Genomic DNA, 20,758 nt, shown 5'->3' with positions numbered 1-20,758 from the left:
ATCAACGTCATAAGTCAATAACGTCGCATAAGTGCCGCCCTCAATGTAATATGCCAGAAAGATAAAAGCCAGGCTCTTTTGGTTTGGTTGGGATTTGGAAAACCATTTTTTGAAAATTTCTAAGTAACGATACAAATTCTCTCTCATAAGTAGTTGCTTTGGTACCCCAAAAGCCCTTGTTCGCGTAGGTGTTTAACCCAGGTAAAGAAATAACGTAAAAACGACGATATCGACAGTATCCACTGGACTTGATTCTACAATGGCAGCCAGCGACTCCGCGGGTGACGATTCTTTGTATCCCATTGCGGTACTCATAGACGAACTCAAAAATGAAGATGTCCAGGTAATTTTGCGTATTAAAGTTTTGACCAGTAATTAGATTAAAACTCTTAGTTAAGTCGTGTTTAATTCCACCACAGCCTATTAGCCTTGATCTCCATGTACCCTGAAGCCCCGTTCTTAAGTATTGCTCATTTGAAATGCATGAGAACTAAATATCAAGAGAGTTATCAAATTTTTTAATACTAAGTACTAATCACTCTGACAATATGGGTTTTGTAATTAGTTCATTGTGATAACTTGAGTTTATGACTTAATAAACCATCCCTGTTTCTAGTTATCTTTTCAGTGAACCTCTCCCACAGAATTTATTATAAAATGTCTAAAGTTTTACGTAAATCTAGAAAGTCAAAAATATTTTATTTTTCATCCAAAACTTTATGTTAAACTTCTCCAAGATTAATGCTTTTAACTAATTCCTGTAAATTCAACCACAGCTTACTAACCATAATGCCTTTGCACTCTCTAGAATTCTCCTCTCAAACATTGCTGATTTTAAATTATCTGAACTGAGTCATTAAAGTTCTTAATAGTTAGTATTAGTCATTAATTTGCCAATGTGGGTTTTGTGATTAGTTCAATGTAATAACTTGGCTTGTAATAATGTATTAAACCAATAAAAGTTACCTCATCCTATGCCATCCAGTTCTTAGTTTACCTCCCAATGAACTTCTACAGAATTTATTAAAAATTAAATATAAATGCTCAAAATTAAAAAAATTAAGCTTTCTATTGAAACTTGTACATTTCATTTCTCCTTCATGTAGGAGGATTATTCAATTTTTTTTCCAAAAATAAGTAATCTGAACTAATTTGAATTTGAAGTAAATTTTTTATATTTTTGCACAATCACTGCGAGTATTAAAAATCAATTTATTTAATAAGTTTGAAGGACGCTAAATACAAATACTTACTTAGATACAGATAAAATGAGCAATATTTTATTTAAAGTCCTGGAGAATGAAAATATGACCAAAATTACTTATGCAATTTTGCCAAATTTGGTGTACAGAGGTAGTAGATAATGCTCTGATTGTTTTTATCAATAGTCATTTTGTATTGTTTAACTGTGACTTGACCATGCTTGCTAATAAGAATAAATAATACATTAATTTTGTAAGTGTTAATGTAAATCTTTTAAATTTCAATTCTTTACTTTATTTAGAACATTTTCCATCATTTCCATGTTTTTCATACTAATATAATTATTTTATAGCCGTGGTATAAAATTCAACTTCTATGCTTGTTGCTAAAATTTATTAATCTGTACAATTTTCTCCAAATTATTCTTGTTGACCCTCTATTTATATTGTCTCAAATTGAAACTTCAACTCAAGTTGCTGGTGTTGACGTCTAAAAATATCTGTGTTTTCTGTAAGCTTAAATGCACTCAAGGGCAAATTAATGAATAGACCTTGATTGGGCTATTTTGATTAAGCATGTAGTTTATATATTGATAATGTAGTACTTAACTCTAATACAGTAACCCACAAACTTCAATAAATAATTACATAACACCCAGAGACAAACAGCATGTGAATACTGGCAAAACACCATTATTTTGTTCTCAACGGTATCAATGTTGAGAAGACTAGATGTAAGAAACAATTGCCAACATTCCACTACTGATCCCATTTTTTTAATGTAAAACAAAAAAATATATTATGTGACGTGGTGTCACCAAATATTTCTGTAACATGGTAAATCGACTTATATCAAAAGAAGTTTGTTAGTTTTTGCATTATAATTATTTGAAAATTAGCTTACTTCAATTTTTTTCGCGATATTTCAAAAACCATAACATTTCAATCTACTTTGAAGATAGATTTTTAGTAAGGTAAGAGGGAAAAAAGTTAACTTTATTCTCTTTTCAGCTTCGCCTAAACTCCATAAAAAAACTTTCAACAATCGCACTGGCGTTAGGAGTAGAAAGAACAAGGACGGAACTGATACCCTTTTTGACTGAAACCATATATGATGAGGACGAGGTTCTACTAGCGCTTGCAGAACAGCTTGGCCAGTTCATACCACTTGTTGGTGGGCCTGAGTTTGCTTATTGTCTGTTGCCACCATTGGAAAGTTTGGCAACAGTAGAAGAAACCGTAAGTAACTATGAATTTATAAATTTGTATGCAACGTTTAATTTGTAACAGGTGGTTCGTGACAAGGCAGTAGAATCATTGAGAGCGGTAGCTCAACAGCACAGTCCCTCCGACTTGGAGACGCATTTTGTGCCACTTGTCCAAAGGTTAAGTTCTGGGGATTGGTTCACATCGCGAACATCAGGATGTGGACTTTTTTCGGTAAGAATAGGAGTACAATTTGTCCAAGACAAGGACGTAACAGGGGACTCTCATAGACACCAGATAGTCTGGAATCTAAAATTCATAATTCTCAAATTATGAGTTTTAGTTATACTATCCCCTTTATTATAAGACATAGTAAACAACCTTATTTTCGCAAAAATTTTTTAATACATTATATTGTAACAATACTCATTTTGTTTCATAATGAATCATTTTTCTTTGATGGTTTTCAACTTCATTTTTTTACGCTTAAGAGTCTAATAGATACTGATGATTTGTTGAATTTAGGTGTGTTATCAAAGGGTCTCTGCAACCATGAAATCCGACTTAAGGTCCCACTTCAAAGCTCTTTGCCAAGATGACACTCCAATGGTAAGAAGAGCGGCCGCCACGAAATTGGGAGAATTCGCACAAGTTGTTGAACTTGAATACCTGAAGTCAGACTTGATTCCCATGTTTGTCAACTTAGCCCAGGATGAACAGGTTTGTGTAGCACTGCCAATGTAAGATATGAACTTAAAATTTGTTTTTTTTTTATAGGATTCGGTACGGCTATTAGCAGTGGAAGCATGCGTTAGTATCGCCACTCTATTAGCCCAAGAGGATGTGGAACAGTTGGTAATGCCCACCTTAAGACAGTGCACTGGAGACACTTCATGGAGAGTTCGATACATGGTAGCAGACAAATTTACTGAGCTGCAGAAGGCCGTCGGTCCAGAAATCACCAGAACAGATCTGGTTCCAGCTTTTCAGAGCCTTCTTAAGGACTCCGAAGCCGAGGTTAGGGCTGCAGCTGCCAATAAAGTCAAAGATTTTTGTCAAAATTTGGACAAGGCACATCAAGAGAGTATTATAATGACAAATATTCTACCATGCGTCAAAGAATTGGTGAGTCTTTATTGCAATTGATAATTGAATTTTTTGAAAATAACGATTAAACTTATTTTTGTTTCAGGTGGCAGACCCGAATCAGCACGTAAAATCCGCTTTGGCGTCTGTAATAATGGGTCTGAGCCCTATTTTGGGTCGTCATAATACCATTGAGCAATTATTACCGTTGTTCTTGACCCAATTGAAAGATGAGTGTCCAGAGGTCAGGTTAAACATCATTTCGAATCTGGACTGCGTGAATGAGGTCATCGGAATCCAACAGCTGTCGCAGTCACTATTACCGGCAATCGTGGAATTGGCAGAGGATTCGAAATGGAGAGTGCGGTCGGCTATTATTGAATACATGCCATTGTTGGCGGGACAATTAGGTAATTTATTTCTCATAGTTATTTTTAATAATTGTTAGTGGATAAGTGAAAAATGTCAAATATAACGTTTACGTTACAGTTTTTTGTGTATGGTCAATAACGAAGATACAAATTAATATTTATGGTATTTGCAAATCTGTTACTTTGAAACACTAATATATATTTTTAATTGTCATAATTTTTTTTCTTATCATAGGAAGAGAATTTTTCGACGAAAAGCTGAACGCTCTATGTATGACATGGCTTATGGACCACGTCTTTGCCATCCGTGAAGCTGCCACTCTCAATCTCAGAAAACTTGTTGATCAGTTTGGGGCAGAATGGGCTGAAGGCACTATTATTCCTAAAGTTTTGGCCATGGCCAGGGATCAAAATTATCTCTACAGGTATGTATTGTAAACGGTTTAACACAATATTATTCTATCTCTAGCAAAAAATATATTTTTTTTCCTTACGTTTCCATATTTTATAGAATGACCTGTCTTTTTTGCATCAACGTGTTGGCGGAAGCCTGCGGAAGTGACATAACGACAAGACTATTACTTCCCACTGTCCTTAGTATGGCAAATGACAAAGTTGCAAATGTGCGGTTTAACGTTGCAAAAACACTACAGAAAATCGCTCCACAGCTTGACCAGGCAGTAATTCAACCTCAGGTAAGCAAGTATAATTGTGAACACTCTGAAAATTTATTTCAACCTAAAAATTGACATGTGTTCAAATAGTTATGATCGTCGATTAAATTCGGGTGGAAGGGGCACTGAAGTTCTATTAGCGAAGTTTTATTTTTTTATTGCCCATTACGCAAAGTCCGATAATCTATTGTAATACCGCTTGCCTGTTCTAATCGTATTCCTTTTCGCTTGCTGTTGGTATTTCAATAATCCATTTCGAATAGTTATTAAACTTGACATGAAGTAGTGCGTATATGTATGGCATTGTCTAATTTACGACTTGAAAAGACGCAGCATTTTATACAAATTTACAAAGAACGCTTTCAAAGTCCAAGGCAGTTTTGTTCACCATTCCGTCCAAAATCTTAAGTCCACCAATTAAGTTGAATGTGATAGTGTGTATCTCTTTTTTACCATTATATCAAGAAATTTTGTTGACAAAAACTATTGTACATTATACATTTTTAATTTGGGGTGTTACCGGGTTGTTCCAAAAATTAATTATTTTTCATTTTGTCATTTATAGGTTAAGCCAGTATTAGACAAACTGAATCAAGATGGTGATGTGGACGTAAAATATTCAGCTTCCGAGGCGATTTCAGGCATAGCCGGTAAGTGTTAGGCGCCGAGACCCAAATCCGTGTTTTTAATCGTTTATTTGTATGTATTTATTTGCCCTAAGATATTATGATATATTAAATCGATTTTACAATTAGTACGCCTTTTGTTATTTTATTTTTCAATCTAAGAAAGGCACTCTTGAACATATGAATTTCTTTTTAGCTTTGGGCTGAAAATTCGTTGGAATGACTTAAGGCATTAATGTAAGTAAGAAGAATAAATGAGCTGAACACTACCCATTATATTATTAACCTCATAGAATTTGGTAACTGTTACTCCCTCCTATTATTTATATAAAAATGAAACATCAGTGTATAAAATGATGACTATAGAAACCTTAACATTAAATAGGTTACTATTCATTTTGAGTGGTCTCAAGGTTTCTTCCTTTTTTTCTTCTGTCTTATTTCTCGAATTTTATTTTCTATGATGTGGTGCAAGAATTTCCGAGCATTTTTTTCCAGTTAATTAATATGCTAGTTTACTTACTATATTTACTTGTATATATTTAAATGTAACGTTTAATAGTGAAAATAAATTTTATTATCATGAAATCTCATTTTATTACCATTGCACCATTTTACGCGCTAATTTTTCATAATATTTTAGGGTTTCATACGAATGTTTACATTCGTAATGTACAAGGAATCCCAGGTTGTAGGAAACAATAGATAGTTTGAAACCTGTTAGAGACAGAGCAACGGTTTAAAGCTTAAATTCAAAAAATCTAAGACAGAAGTAGTTAGGTAAGCTGTAAATTATTTTAAACATATAGGGTTGTGTAACGGTTAATAATACACCGAAAATAGCGCAAAACCATTTGTTATTCCGAAGACAATAGTTTAATAGGACCCGCAAAAGGCTTGCCATTGTTGGCCTACTTCCCTCTCAAAGATTCCATCATTGACTCGCTATCCATCTCGCTCTGATAATAGAATTTTTTTATTGTTGTAGTTTTTTTTTGGCATTTAAGAGTGATCGAATATTACGTGGTTTGCAAAAAATAAATTCGTTTATAATCGCTGTTCTTTTAATTTTTAGGATACCTTGAAGCTCGCAAGCAAGTAGCCACTCAATAGTAGTCAGTAGCTCACCAATCAATGCTAGTAAGGATTAAAAAAGTAGGTAGAATTTTTACCCTTAAAAACAAAAATAAGTATAATTTGTGAAGATAAAGTAAGCATTTTACTGCTTTGTGAAAGCTTTACTGCCAGTGTCGATGTTCTACCCAGTTTCGCCTTTTTCCTCCAAGACATATTCTCCTGTTTTAACAGCCACCTTTTTAGGACCGTCGAAAAGTTGTTTGTCTATAAAGGTTAGCCTCTGTTGATTTTCCCGAACTGATCCGTTTTGATCTAGATGTTTCCTTCTGCTTCTGATTCATTATCCTTTTTTCTAGCATTTTATTTGTAATCCCCTAGATCAAATAACTGATTTAGAAAAGTTAGATATGATTAAATACCTACGTACCATTTATTCTGTCAAGGTTTTTTCTCAGGCATAGACGCAGGCGCCTCTTTTAAATGTCCATCTGGGAGCTACGCCTTCTAGGTCAAAAAGCAAAATTGCGTTTCTAGCTGAAGTGTATAAAAGTTTGAATAAGGTTATTATGATAACTTGCAAATTTATGATAATGTTGAGTTTACGCACAAACTAATATAACCATTACCAATATAGAGAAATGTACCTGCGCTTACAACCATGATATACCCATCGATAACCCGTCCTATAAGCACTTTCATCTTTTCTACACATCCTACAGTGTTTAAGGAATCTGTTATTAAGTTTGTTCATCCGCACATTCGTAAATTCAATTTGTTGGAGGAGTCATGTAAACATTGTAAACGGTAGTCTATTTTGCAGCACGAAAACGGAACAATGGGTAAATTTAATTTCTCGCTACCGAAGCGGATTCTGCAGAAAAAGTTAGTTTGTTTCACTATAATTTGCTAATGCTAACATACTCCTGAACTAAAGAGGTCTTGGCATTGACTATATCACCGTTTAGTCACTCAACGTCATACCAATTTTTATAGGATTATAGCCGCAAAACTCAAATTCGTACTGTATTTTGTCTATAGCTTCTTCCACTTCGGGGTCACTAAGGTATGATTTCATGTTTCCTGTAAGATGAACTTAATTAATTGTAGATTTTTTTTTTTGGTACGCATAAAGTAATGCGTAAGACGCTTTTCCGTAAACGGCACAATATAAGGGCTTACTGAAGCCAAATCAATATCTTTCTACTTTGGATTAAATTTTTCATGGATTTGGCAATATGTTTCTTCGCCTTTCTAGAGAAATTCGCAATTATTAATATAATAACTGTGTTTGTTCTTGCGCAGTACCACAACAATAATAAATTGTTAGTACTTTTCCTAAAAATACATCTAGGTTTTCTTTATTTACTTAAAAATTTAAGATACTTACTTGTGGAACTAGTTAATGCATGTATTACATATTTTGAGCCAAATTAACCAATTTATCATAATATTAATTCCATATATGATGAACACGATAAAAATAAAATTAATTTCAGTTTTTTTCTAATATTATGGTAGACGAAATGGCTACATATACATAAACGGTCACCTCTGTGATGATGACGCCAATTAGTACTTTAATAATATATAAAACTGAGAATTCAAATTTAAAATCGTAAAACAGGAAACCATATTTGAAGCAAATACCATAGAATATGCTACTTAATGGCTTTCGTCGATTCCTGTTCAATTTACATAGCCCGATCGCCAATTTATAAAAACACATCTTTCATGTCTTTTAACGATAACTTATTCTGTTATAAGGAGGTATTGAAGTATAGGTAAAAAGATATTACGCAGATTGAATAAGGAATTCAGATGTTCCATCAGAAACATAATTAAGTGAGAAAAAGACAACACCTTCAATATAATATATAGGATGCCTGTTTTCCGATCTAAAGTAAATTTCCTTAATTGCTTTCAGAAACAAGAGCAGATGCAGTGGCGGAGGTTTTTCTGTAAACTGCTTAAATACTCATGATTTGTGATCAAATACAACAAAAAACATTTGCATTACATTATTCTGCAAATAAATCAGCGCAACATAATAAGTTATAAATTTATTTATAATCATTTACATCTTAAATTTTCGGCTGTTTCTTTAAATTCACGCACATTTATCTCAGCTATATTATGCATTATACTATCTACGGGTACTGTTTTCATTCCCAAGGCCTTTCGATAGCAGCTGTATAATGACGGGTCAGTTTCCACAGGATAGATCAGATCTTCAGGATTGAGCCACACCTATTATTATTTGAAAAATAATTAATTTTTAATTCATTATAATGAAACACTGAAATATCTATCAATATATAGAAAAAAACATAATACCTCATTTCTCTTTACCATGAAAGACTCAACAACTCCCATGTATTCTGACCACAATATCTTTCTTAGTTTAATATCGTGTCTCTTCAGTAAAGGAAACAATAGCACATTGCCAAACAGTTTATTGCCATAGCTGACCGCTTGATATTGTTCTAGAAGCTGAACGAAGAAGTCTTTAAAGTTTGTTAAACCAACAATTTCCTGCTCAAAGTTTATTCTATTCTCTGCTTTAACCAAAAACTTGTAAATTCTCTCTAACAGAGGTAATAGTTCCCTGTCTAAGAATAAATTGTCGCTGCACAAGAATAAACATCCCAGCCTCACGTATTTTTCCGTGGGGCTTATTGAATCCGCCAACACTGGGAAGTACGTTTCATAAAGTAAAATCCATCTCAAACAGTTTAAGATTATAAAAAGGTTTTTACATTCGTCGTTGGTTGTTCTATTAAGATGTTTTTTTTGATTTGAGTAGAGTATTACAAGTGGGGTATAAATCCAATCTGCCGGAATCACATTGACAGCATTTACGTCTAAACAGGTGTTTGTTTGAAATAAGACTTCCTAAAAACATTCTCTATTTAAATTCTCTCAAAACTAAAATATTTTAAAATAGTACTTTAGTTAGACCTAAAACATCTGTATAAACCTTTCTAATATCTCCTAAATGCTGCCATGCCTGATTTAACTCATCAGTTGTTTCATTAAGCCGAGTATTGGACATTGCAATTTCCAGCGCATAAAACCTGAAACGAAAGCAAATCAATTCATATATGTATATTCTTTACCTTGAATAGTCGATTCTTACCTCGAACAAAATACAACGTTATCGATTAGATATTTTAAATCCGATTTTTGCTCAGAGCTAAACACACATAAGGCTTTCACAGCAATATCGTAATAAAGTGCAGGTTCTATACTGTCCTGAACACTCTGAGCGATTTTCAGTATGTTCATAATGAGAAAACTCTCGCATCTTGTAAACCAATTACTTATGTTGAAATATGATCTAAAAGACTTTAGTTTCACTGTGTATGCATTTATATGAGGATGGTTTAGAAACTTTATTTTAACCTGCAATAACACGTATAAAGAACAAATTTTGAAGTTTAAAGTTCAATTTTATTTACTTTTGAAGAGCTGTCGTATAGAACACAAGTAGATAAAGTGTACAAAAAAGGAATGCAGCTATTCCATTGCATTACAGGAACAATGTGGTCAATCGAAAACCAAGCGGCAGCTTCCAATGTTTTTAAATTTGCCGTAGTCTTATGGGTCTCATAGTTGTTCAACAAGAGAGAACCGTTACTAAAATGATAACACATTTGTTTATTGGTATAATTTATGCCTCAAAAAGAATTCGTATGGATGAATTTTAAATAATTCGAAGTGAGAACCCGTTTTCTTTTTATCGTAAACACTGCCCATATAATACTTTTTTAGATATAACCCCATAAAAGTGGTCTAATCTAGTTGGTCATTACAGTCGGTAAAGAGTACACGTACTTCCTAGTTGAATAACAAAAATTTTGCAAGAGGGGTAAATTCTTAACCCGAGCAGTCTTTAGACGAAAAAGCGAACTACCAAACATTAATACTTCAGTACTGCAAGTTTCAGAATTGTTCACACTTCGATTCTGCTTTTATGTGGAGAGCATAGGCAGAAACTTTAGTAATGCTTTGAATTTCTTCATTTAATAATAATTAATACTTACATGATGTATTGTGTCGAAGTATTAAATCCACATGATTCAAAAATAATTTCAAAATATTCAGAGCTATAAATTGGTGTTGTATTTTTGTTGCAAATCGCAGAATAATAAAGGAGAGCTGAAGTGATTTGTAACTGACCACACTAAAGAATTAAAAAAAAAATTATGGAGAAAAAAGTATAATAAAGATAAATACTTAGTTTTACTAATACCTACCGTATATTCCTGAACATTCTTGTATTGATTAATCCATTTAACAAAGCACTCTTTCATTAAATCCGGAAACAAGTTAAATCCTTTTTCCACGGTTTTAGCTAGAAGAATTAGGAGAGCTCCTAAATGGCTTTGTCTTATCAACGTTGCAGACGTATTATTATCTGTATTTTTAAAATGATAATCCAAAAACTTCAAAAGAATATTGCGATTTTGCCTGCGACAAGAACGATATCAATTTAGTCTTTTCACTCACAACAATAATTTTGCATCATTCACCTACTCGACAAATTCCAAGGTTAATCCATAATGTATCAGCAATGTCCAATACCTCATACATTCAACCTGCAGTTTCATACCAAAGGCGTTTTGGGAGAAAAGGTCTTCATGTAGATATGAAACAATAACATGAAGTAAATTGTGTTCTCTTAGCAAATGGTCGGCAATAATCCTTTTCTTGGACGACAAAACTCTGATTAACTTTACCACCTGTGGTAAAGGCGTGTTGTAGCTGGAGACTGTTTTTATTTTGTTTACGGGAGGAAGGAAGTACTTTAGAATACCACTTAATAGCCCTTCACAATGAAAAATTTTGTTAACTATAAATTCTGAATCTCTGGCTAAACGAATCAATAGTTCGATGCAGTATATCACAGTTTCAAATGGTGGTTTTACAGTGTTTATAATATACCTAAAAAAGGATTAAAACAAGGTTCTGGCACATTCTTGGGGAAATATTGTTTACCTGATTCTTGAAAAAATTTCAGTCCTCGCAAGACATTTAACCAAATTGATCTCAGCCAGCTGTTGGTCATTTATAGTACTATCATCTTCAGTATGATCTACGGCTAACACGGGTTGCACCAGGCCTAGACCAAAACTAGCCATATTATCTAAACAAGTCTCGTCAATTTGGTAGTAAAAAAAATTCCTCAAAGCTTTGACAGCAGCATTCAGTACCGAGGGTACATTGTCGTCTATGCTCACTCTCAAAACGAAGAAAACTTGTTCTATAGGAATATCAATCACTTGATCGTAGATGCCGGTTTGATCTACGCTCAGAACATTGGCTAAGGTGTTCAAAGCAATAATTCTTTGCTGGGATACGTTTGATCTGGAGAGTAATAGAAGTTCCTGTAAACTGTAACCTGGGCGCTCTGGTTCATCTCCATGATGGTATAAATGGCGATTTAATTCATCAAATTGGGCCACACTATATGGGAGGAGGTAACCTTCAAAGTCAAATCTTGCCTCAAAGCCTTCACAATTTTTTAATTTAGGTACAGATACATCTTTCATCCAAGCTAATTTGCTTGCTTCAAATTCGTTAAAGTGCAACCAACCAGATGCTTCAGGTTTGGAGAGAATTTCCTTTGGCGCTTCTAGTTGCTCAATGTTAACCATTTGTGCTACCTGATTTTGTTCTTTAATTGTTCGATTTCTGGTTTCAAGTTCAGAAGTATTTTTTGACCTATTACAAATAATAAATATGGAAATGCAAGAATGAAATTGGAGAAGAAAATGGCAAATACTGCATGTGGTCACACTGAAAAGGCAGCAAAAGCTGGTAAGGTTCATTTTTCTCTTTTCTTTGCAGAGTAATGATGGAAGGTTTGTCTTTTTAAAAATAATGTTCAGATTAGAAAATATTTCCAGCATTTGGGTGCCACCACACTTCACATGTCATTAAAGTTTCTGGTAATATACCTACCTCTGGGATTTTAAAAACTGAATTAATGCTGGATCCAAAGTATTTAAAAGTTTATTTCTCTCACTGACTATTTCGCCTTCACTCATTGCATTTAAAGTTTTCAAGTTATCAAGGTGAATTTTTTTTTTATCACTGATAGTCAAGACTGTCGATTTTTCTGCCGCACTACCTAAAATTTTATTTTTTATTCAAATGTACTGTGAACTCCAAATTTTGCACCTTACCCAATGTTTGTAAATTCATTATATTCCCTCTTGTAGAGTGACTCAATGTTTCGTCCCTTATTTGTTCTTTAACAATCAAAGATGGGAGATCTTCATTTTGTGTATGATCCACATTCATTTTTAATCTTTTTATGTCTTGTGAAAATATACTTCCTTCCCTGGGCTTAATATCTAACTAATTTTACATTAACATAGATAGACTTTGAGGAATAGACTGAGTAGTTAACTCACAGTTCGTCTAACTGCCTTTGGAAAGCCTGCACTGTCAAATTTTAATTTAGGAATTCCTGCAGAGTAACTTTTCTTTTCCGTTATCTGATTTAGGTTTATGTCAGTTGGTATCGCCTCAAATGTATTGGCAACTTGATCCTGAATGTTTTCTTCGACATTACCAATTTGTGAAGGGACATCCATTTTTTCAATTGCTGAACTGGAGGCATTATTACCTGAAGATTAATAATCACCTTTGATACATAACTTAACACTTGCTGAAATTTACCTTCATGTGATGTTGCTAATTTTGCTGAGGGAATTATTTTATGTTGAGCTTTTTGCTGGAAAAATTCTGCTTGCTGTCTCAAGACTTCATCGTCGTCATCATGGATACAAGGCCTCTTTAACATTTTGCTTGAAATCAATTATTGCAATAAGGTAAACTGTATCCTTTGTGTGAAGAGTGAAAATAAAATTTTTACCCCTATGTAATTTAATCCTCTATATTTATGGAATAAGCTGCTTCAGTGACCCGATTCTTGAAATTTCGAATCGATTTCGATTATCTACTGGTTGTGATACAAATTGCACGATTTTGTTGTCAAAGATACGTGGCCACATGCATCTGGCAATGCTGTACGAGCATCTTTGATGTCTTTCATATACATATATGTATTTCACGTTTTAATACGTTTCAAAGTTAAATATATTCCATTCTTTAATAAAACGCATGCGTAACCTCGTGCAGTTTGTATACAAAATATATATATGAAATGACAATCGTAATCGATTCGAGCTTTTAAGGATCGAGTTGTAAGGTTTGTTTTACGATTATGTTTGTTTATAATGATAAAATGATCAGTTAAGTTTGCATAATTTTAAATTATATTTTAAACACTTTTTGAGCATCTCTAAGCTGTTACAAATGTAAATTATTCAAGAATTAATACTTCTTTAAGTTTGTTTTGTAGTTTTACTTGTTGGGCGCAATCTACTGAATATTCAACTCAGTAGCAACAAACATTTTCACATATTGCTTTAAGTTTTCAAGAAAGTAAGTTGCTTCTATAATTCTATCCTACACCGTTAATTCCAGTCCCATCATAAAAAAATAACCTTCCATTAAGACATTAATCATACATGCAGGGATTCGATTATACTGTTTCCCTTTTTATGAACCAACTAACAAATCTATTGATACCTCTAATGTTTCAATAATCACTCATTTCCATACGAACTATAAAGTGTTAAGAGGAGTGCAGTTTTTTTCTTCTTCAGGCCTAATCAAAATCGAATGATTCAAAGCTATCTAATAAACTTTACAGTGTTATTCAAATCCACTTCTCAACATTAGGATCTCATTCTCCTTAATCTTTATAATTTTTTCAGCAATGGCCAATATAGCAGAAATAAAGTACCAGCTTCAAGAATATGAACCAGATTTATCCGTGCCAACTGAACAAAATATTGAAAACATAATTTCAGGAATTGAAAATGATCAAAAAGCCCTTTATGAGCAGGCTCTAATTAATTTTCTAGTGAAAGAGTATCAAGTTTTTGATATAGAAGAACTTAAAGGTTTGTAATATAATTGTGTTGATTTGTTAAATACTTATTATGAGATTCCAGAGGGAAACAAACGAGAGACTTTATGGAATTCCTTAATAAAGCTTGCCACCAAAAGTAATGACAATGATCTGTTGGCTGTGGTTTTTACAGTATTTCGCATCATTAGTCGAGATAAGGCTTCTGTAAATAAATTAGCAACACAGCCATGGTTAGACTTATTGATCTCTCATACTGGTATTAGATTCAATTACCTAAATATCTGTGTTTGACGACATGAAAATTTACACAGGCTTAAATGATAAAAACTTTGACTATACTGATGACTCTTTGTGCAAAATTGAAGAAGGGCAAAAAGTGCTTTGGAATGTACTGTACAATAGTCCAGAAATAATCAAAGCTTCCATTGAAAATGGATTTCTTGACAAAATCCTTTATAGAATAAGGTCAGAAATTTGCAAATGTATATGTTAATTAATTTATTTAATGAATTTAATTTGTAGCTTATATGATAAGCTCCGGATACCTGATGCAATGAAATTCTATGATGTAAAATACACCTTTTATATGACTGCCATATCCAATGAAGTAAGACAAAGAGTTATTAGTTTGAATGGCTTAAAACTTTTCACGTCGGTATTAAAACTTCTGCTCAAGGATACGGCTGAAAGCTTGTCACAATCTCCTCGTTTTCCTGCTGTTCTTAATGACCTAAGAGCTGATATTGCTTCTGAGGGTTTAAAAGTCCTTTTTAACATCACTATAAATTCTTCCTCAGCAAACGAGGACGAATTAATCCTGTACAGGGATTTAGTGCGGGTACTGAAAGATTATCTTTTGGCCTCTACATTAACCCTAGACAAAACTTGGCAGCTTAGAAATAATATTGTAAATCTTCTCACAAATGTACCTGCTGCATGTTATACTGAATTGCTGAGCACAGTGGATGGGTCTCTTGAAACTGCACCTATACCCAGAAGCTTGAAATTCGAAAATTTGAATATGATTGTTATTTATGAGATTTTGATGTTTCTGGAGGTCAAGTTTAAGGACCAAACAGTGAAGATGGCTGGAGATACATTTTCTCCGATATTGACTGTTTTATTAAAAGGTGCAACGGCGCATAGGTGACTAAATAAATTTGATATGGGAACGTGTTTTTGTTCATGATTTTTTCAGGTCAATAAGAAAATATCTACGAGTCCATATTTTGCCACCCCTAAAAGATATGGAAAATCGGCCTGAAGAAACTGACACTTTAAGGGGCCATCTCTGCAAGTTTCTTACAAGCCGTATTACCCAAATTCGAGATTTAACTGCCGAACTATTGTTTGTATTGTGCAAAGGCAACGTTTCCCGTATGATTAAATATACAGGGTTCGGAAATTCTGCTGGATTACTCGCCCAAAAAGGATTATTGGGTGGGATTTATTCATAAATTTTTATTGCATTTTAAGAATGTTTTGTAGGAGGCCAAAAATATGAAGTCGAGGGCGACTACAGCTCTGATAGCGAAGGCAGTGAAACGGAAGAATATGCAGAGCAAAAGCATAGGATAAATCCAATATTAGGGTGTGTGGAAAAGCCTCATGCCAATCCTATGGAAGGTCTGTTTTAAGCACTGAATGATCAAAATTTAAATAAATAGATGTTAATAATAAGTTTAATTTTTTAAAGGAATGACTGACGAGCAAAAGGAATATGAGGCGATGAAGTTAGTACAGCAGATTGACAAATTGACGAAATCAGGTGTCATTCAACCGTGTGTTGTTGGAAAAGATGGAAAGCCGCAACCAGTAAGCCACGTACTTGAACTACAGGAGGGTTTAAAAGCTCAGAAAATTAGCGGAAACGATTCAGATAGTGATTAAAATTTGTGCAACACAAGTTTGTTAGCCATTGTAAAAGAATTCATGTCTTAATAATATCGTAATTTTAACAAGATTATAATATACAAATTGTACTCTTAACACTACTGACCTATTCTTCTTATGTTTGTATTAATATTAATTAATTTTTATCCGTATTATGTTTGTATTGATTGTAATTAAATCTAGTCGTTATATACAGTATTTACTAAATAATTAAAATAGTTTTTCCTATTCGCAGGCAGAAAGGGCCTTTTGTTGTATTTCTCCACGGCTGGGTAAGTGAATCAATTGCTTTCCTCCCTGCTTTTTGTTAATCGAACAAAGTATGCAAATTGATAAACTTTTTTGCACTTAATGGTATGAACTATGAATGACGCACTACATAAAATTTGTCTTTTTTCCTTTCGGCAATACCGACCAAAGTGTTATGTTTTCGAGATTTTTGGGGCAACATTTTACTTGTCCAAACCTCATTACATTCTTATATACAAGCTTTTCTAAGATCACTCAAACAACTGATCTACCAGAAAGGGCATTCTCTAAAATTTCATGTTAAGATTGCCTTAAAATTTTAAACATGACATGACCCGTCCTTGCCTTACTTGTACAAAGTGGGCATCTGAGGTATCGAAACACCGGCTCTCTTTAAAAGAGAAGAAGATTGTGACGTACTTTTTGAGCGAATATTCAATTACCAAAGATTCGATTTTTTCGGCAGACTAATAGTAAACATAAAAGGTCTAAGGATGTACTAGGGGACAATAAGGCCCAATGCATGTGTTGAATTGATGGGACAAAAATATCATAAATCTCTTAATTCAATATGATATAATAAAATCTACAAGGCACAACACGAGGGACGAGCCCATCTGGTTCTTATTAATTGGAATTGCGAATGTTGGTAAAAGTGAAACTATATATATACACAGAGTGTTGCATTGCCAGACTGATCATAAGAAAACCCACGTAAATTCCAATACTATATACTATTATATTTTTTATTCTTGTAAGGACAAAATTGTATTAGACTTTTATAAGAAAAATGTTCTTTGCACTATTTACAAAAAATTTTGAAAACAACTTTTCTAACATTTTTAAACTTTTAATGCTGGCCTGGAATTTTCTTCTATTAAACCACCAGCAACAAAATAATATATTATTTAATAATATTAGTAACAAATAAATAAACATTCCTAAATCTATTTCTAAGTTAGTAAATATTCAAATAATCTCAACTATTTCCAATGTACCATTTAATCATTTTTACAAAACTCATTTACATAATGTCGCAATAGATAGTAAGATTACGGCTGCTAGGTGTTTAATTGAGGAAAATATAATGGTAGCATTATAAGTTTACAGATTTTAGAAAACCTTTTTTCAAAATATTTCGCTAATGGTATGGAGAACATTTTTCATATTTTACTCTCAAGTTCCTTATAAACGGACCGTCAAAAAAATCTAATACAATTTTGCCTTTAAACGAACAGAAACGATAATATTAGATAGAATTCAACACCCTGTATAGTCCAATAGACAAAGTTTGATTTACTAAATCCTTCCTTGAAATAAAATTACTCCGCTGACTACTCGTCATGTGAAAAACCCAGGCACACGTCAAAATGTCAGACAGTCTGTCATATAAATCATATGTCATGCTGGCCATTTCTGTCTGTGGTGTTTTGGTTTGCGCGTTTGTTTGCATTACAAATAATCTATTTTTTGCAACAAATTAATGATTATTAATTAAAAGAGACTTTTTGGAATTAAATAATTATGGCTTTAGTATGTGCCAGTAAGTTTCCACCCTTTAATATCTGCAAATTCTTTTTAGCCGGGTTCCTTCACATTTCTAACCTATCTTTTACCTGTGTTTAGTTTCCAACGAAGTGCCGGAGCACCCTGTGGTTTCTCCTTCTTCTGGAGCTGTTTTCGAGAGGAGAATAATTGAAAAGTACGTACAGGAAAATGGAATCGATCCGATAAGTGGAAAGGAAGTTAGTGTTGATGAACTAATAGAAATTAAAAGTGAGTATTTTTGGAAGAAGTAGAATTGTATTTTATAATGAGCAGGCTTGAGTTTCTTGCGGTAGCAATTTGGTTAGTAACTCTGCTCTAGGATATTATAAATATAATCCAAAATCAAGATATTTTTCTATCATATATGTTACTAATGATGATTGATGCACATTGGTGATTGAGTTGCAAGAGGGGTGATAAAAACATAGATATTGAGGTTATTCATACTTTGCAAATTCTGTGCTTTAATTTTATTTTAAATAAAAAAAAAGCTTATTTATTTAAAAATTAATCTCATTGGTTTCTGGATTACCTCTACATCTTTTTAAAGGAATCTATCAATTTTGCAACTGTAGTTTACCTATTAAAATTGTATTTTTTTAGAATTTGCACGAACTGTCATCACCTTTTATATTTTAGCTCCTCCGGTTGTTAAACCTAAACCCCCTAGCGCAACTAGCATTCCAGCAACATTGAAGCTACTGCAAGATGAGTGGGATGCAGTTATGTTGTACAGTTTCACCCAAAGACAACAACTTCAAACTGCCCGGCAAGAACTCAGCCATGCTCTTTATCAGCATGATGCAGCTTGCCGTGTAATTGCTAGGTTAAATAAGGAAGTAACAGCTGCCAGAGAGGCTTTGGCCACTCTGAAGCCTCAGGCTGGAATAACATCTGTTCCACAACCAGTAAGACACATTTTTTTTAGATATAATTTTTATTGAAATATGATTTGTTAGGCAGTGGCTGCTGAGCCATCTGGAGTAGCAGCACAGCCTGCAGAACAAGCAGGTATGAGTGGAGAAGTTATTCAAAAACTGCAAGAGAGGGCGACTATTTTAACCCAAGAACGTAAAAAGCGGGGTAGAACTGTTCCTGAAGAATTGGCAACACAAGATCAAATCAGGGCTTTTAAGACTTTGGCTTCTCTTATTGTAAATCATTAAATTAAGTGTAATTTTTTTTTTAATTAATAATGAAACTTTTTTCAGGGTTTGCATTCAGCAAGTATTCCAGGTATATTGGCTTTAGATGTTCATAGCACAGACACCAGTAAAGTGTTGACTGGGGGTAATGATAAAAATGCAACTGTGTTTAATAAAGATACAGAACAAGTTGTGGCCATTTTGAAGGGTCATACCAAGAAAGTCACAAAAGTAATTTATCATAGTAATGAAGATATTGTATTGACTGGTAGGTGTGAAAGGAACATTATAAGTATGTTCTGTGAACATTGATTATAATTTCAGCTTCTCCTGACTCAAGTATTAGAGTCTGGCATGTACCAACATCACAAACAACTCTACTTCTTCATTGCCATGATGGGCCAGTGACAGGATTATCACTCCATCCTACTGGTGATTATGTTTTGTCTGCTTCAGAAGACCAACATTGGGCGTTCTCTGATATCAATACTGGCAGATTACTCACTAAAGGTCAGTAAATATACTTAAAATTTTATTTTTCATATATGTGTTGGAAACATAATAACCAATAAAGCTTATCAGAATAAATAAGAAAATGAATGAAAAGTATAAGTGATCTAGACTAGTTTTTTTTTACCTTCTTCAGGATTATCAATTACCTACGCATATCTGAAAACATTTCTTTTTAGACTGTTTTTTTTTTTTTTAATAATTATTGTGAATAATAAATTTTAGTATCGGACAACAGCAACATTCCTTTGACTACTGCACAACTTCATCCTGATGGCTTGATTTTTGGTACTGGAACTGCGGACTCACAAGTGAAAATTTGGGATTTAAAAGAGCAAAGTAATGTGGCAAATTTTACTGGTAAATAGTGGTAAATTTTGCTTTAAATCAATCGCTATTTATTCATATTCGATTCACAGGACATTCGGGGGCTATCACTACAATTTCTTTCTCAGAAAACGGATATTATTTAGCTACAGCTGCGGATGATGCATGCGTGAAACTATGGGATTTGCGTAAATTGAAAAATTTCAAAACCTTACAACTAGATGAAGGGTACCAAATTAAGGACTTATGTTTCGACCAAAATGGTACCTATTTAGCGGTAGCTGGAAGTGATGTCAGGTAAGTGGTTTATAAATTTAATGTGTTTTTGGTGTGGCAGTTAAGTTTGGATTATAAATTTTTTCTAGGATTTATTTATGTAAACAATGGCAAGAACTAAAAGTGTTTAATGATCATACGGCTGCAGCAACCGGGGTCCGGTTCGGCAAAAATGCAAGATTCATCGCGTCTACTTCAATGGACAGAACCCTTAAGCTCTATGGCTTCGAATAAAGTACATTTAGAATTGTCAATTAATTAAGATAATCAATAAAGTTGGTATTAAGCGTTTGAAATGTATCATATCCTTGTTTTACAGTTTTACTACTAAATGACCGCTGTATGGGAACACCTGACTAATAAAACTAGGTTAGATTGAATAAAATCAAGGGTATGTTTTGAATTTTTTTGAAAAGTGAATAAATAAAAATTTTAAGTTTAAGTTTACATTTTTTAGTCCTAATATCCTTTACACATGGAAACTTCAAAAATAATTAATAAAAGATTATGCCTTCTGTCTTTTTGAGAGCTATTTTGTCTTTTAATAGTTTAAATATCTCAATTACTTTTTAAGCTATCTGTATAAAAGTTAACATTGCTATTTTTTGTACTTGTCGCAT

The 20,758-nt window shown here is 33.3% G+C and overlaps 4 protein-coding genes and 1 pseudogene across 6 annotated transcripts; 3 read left to right on the top strand and 2 right to left on the bottom strand.

Annotated features, from left to right (window-relative positions):
• The first annotated feature begins 36 nt into the window (after window positions 1–36).
• On the top strand, window positions 37–5,753 carry Pp2A-29B (Protein phosphatase PP2A regulatory subunit A). Its single transcript, XM_066285177.1, has 10 exons — window positions 37–343; window positions 2,214–2,441; window positions 2,493–2,642; window positions 2,934–3,128; window positions 3,186–3,533; window positions 3,601–3,904; window positions 4,101–4,290; window positions 4,377–4,560; window positions 5,105–5,189; window positions 5,362–5,753. The coding sequence occupies exons 1-10, from the start codon at window positions 260–262 to the stop codon at window positions 5,370–5,372; spliced, it is 1,779 nt and encodes a 592-aa protein (XP_066141274.1). The 5' UTR covers window positions 37–259; the 3' UTR covers window positions 5,373–5,753.
• A 55-nt stretch (window positions 5,754–5,808) lies between these two features.
• On the bottom strand, window positions 5,809–8,180 carry LOC136340852 (photoreceptor outer segment membrane glycoprotein 2-like; annotated as a pseudogene).
• A 107-nt stretch (window positions 8,181–8,287) lies between these two features.
• Window positions 8,288–13,362, bottom strand: LOC136340807 (RNA polymerase II-associated protein 1). 2 transcript variants are annotated; one of them, XM_066285158.1, is made up of 14 exons: window positions 13,126–13,362; window positions 12,930–13,057; window positions 12,662–12,876; window positions 12,431–12,605; window positions 12,207–12,375; window positions 11,241–11,966; window positions 10,779–11,186; window positions 10,499–10,712; window positions 10,286–10,425; window positions 9,701–9,878; window positions 9,379–9,644; window positions 9,190–9,316; window positions 8,577–9,134; window positions 8,288–8,489 (listed from the first exon to the last, which is right to left on the bottom strand). In XM_066285158.1, exons 2-14 carry the CDS (start codon window positions 13,051–13,053, stop codon window positions 8,313–8,315), a joined length of 3,477 nt encoding a protein of 1,158 aa, XP_066141255.1. In that variant the 5' UTR covers window positions 13,054–13,057; window positions 13,126–13,362; the 3' UTR covers window positions 8,288–8,312. The 2 variants fall into 2 exon arrangements, with proteins under 2 accessions (XP_066141255.1, XP_066141254.1); XM_066285157.1 differs by having other exon boundaries at window positions 12,930–13,361.
• ric8a (ric8 guanine nucleotide exchange factor A) lies at window positions 11,937–16,311 on the top strand. 2 transcript variants are annotated; one of them, XM_066285179.1, is made up of 8 exons: window positions 11,937–12,062; window positions 14,033–14,221; window positions 14,273–14,446; window positions 14,502–14,655; window positions 14,713–15,336; window positions 15,389–15,630; window positions 15,679–15,816; window positions 15,887–16,311. In XM_066285179.1, exons 1-8 carry the CDS (start codon window positions 11,999–12,001, stop codon window positions 16,078–16,080), a joined length of 1,779 nt encoding a protein of 592 aa, XP_066141276.1. In that variant the 5' UTR covers window positions 11,937–11,998; the 3' UTR covers window positions 16,081–16,311. The 2 variants fall into 2 exon arrangements, with proteins under 2 accessions (XP_066141276.1, XP_066141277.1); XM_066285180.1 differs by lacking the exon at window positions 11,937–12,062 and adding an exon at window positions 13,468–13,697.
• A 1,411-nt stretch (window positions 16,312–17,722) lies between these two features.
• Window positions 17,723–20,580, top strand: Prp19 (pre-mRNA processing factor 19). Its single transcript, XM_066284842.1, has 9 exons — window positions 17,723–17,875; window positions 17,959–18,108; window positions 18,520–18,788; window positions 18,840–19,034; window positions 19,092–19,293; window positions 19,350–19,535; window positions 19,761–19,895; window positions 19,955–20,159; window positions 20,228–20,580. Exons 1-9 carry the CDS (start codon window positions 17,857–17,859, stop codon window positions 20,370–20,372), a joined length of 1,506 nt encoding a protein of 501 aa, XP_066140939.1. The 5' UTR covers window positions 17,723–17,856; the 3' UTR covers window positions 20,373–20,580.
• The last annotated feature ends 178 nt before the right edge of the window (window positions 20,581–20,758 follow it).

Source organism: Euwallacea fornicatus, chromosome 8 (genome assembly GCF_040115645.1).
Source record: "Euwallacea fornicatus isolate EFF26 chromosome 8, ASM4011564v1, whole genome shotgun sequence".
Taxonomy (NCBI): domain Eukaryota; kingdom Metazoa; phylum Arthropoda; class Insecta; order Coleoptera; family Curculionidae; genus Euwallacea; species Euwallacea fornicatus.
Note: the sequence above shows the minus strand (reverse complement) of the source record. Positions and strands in the feature narration are given on the sequence as shown.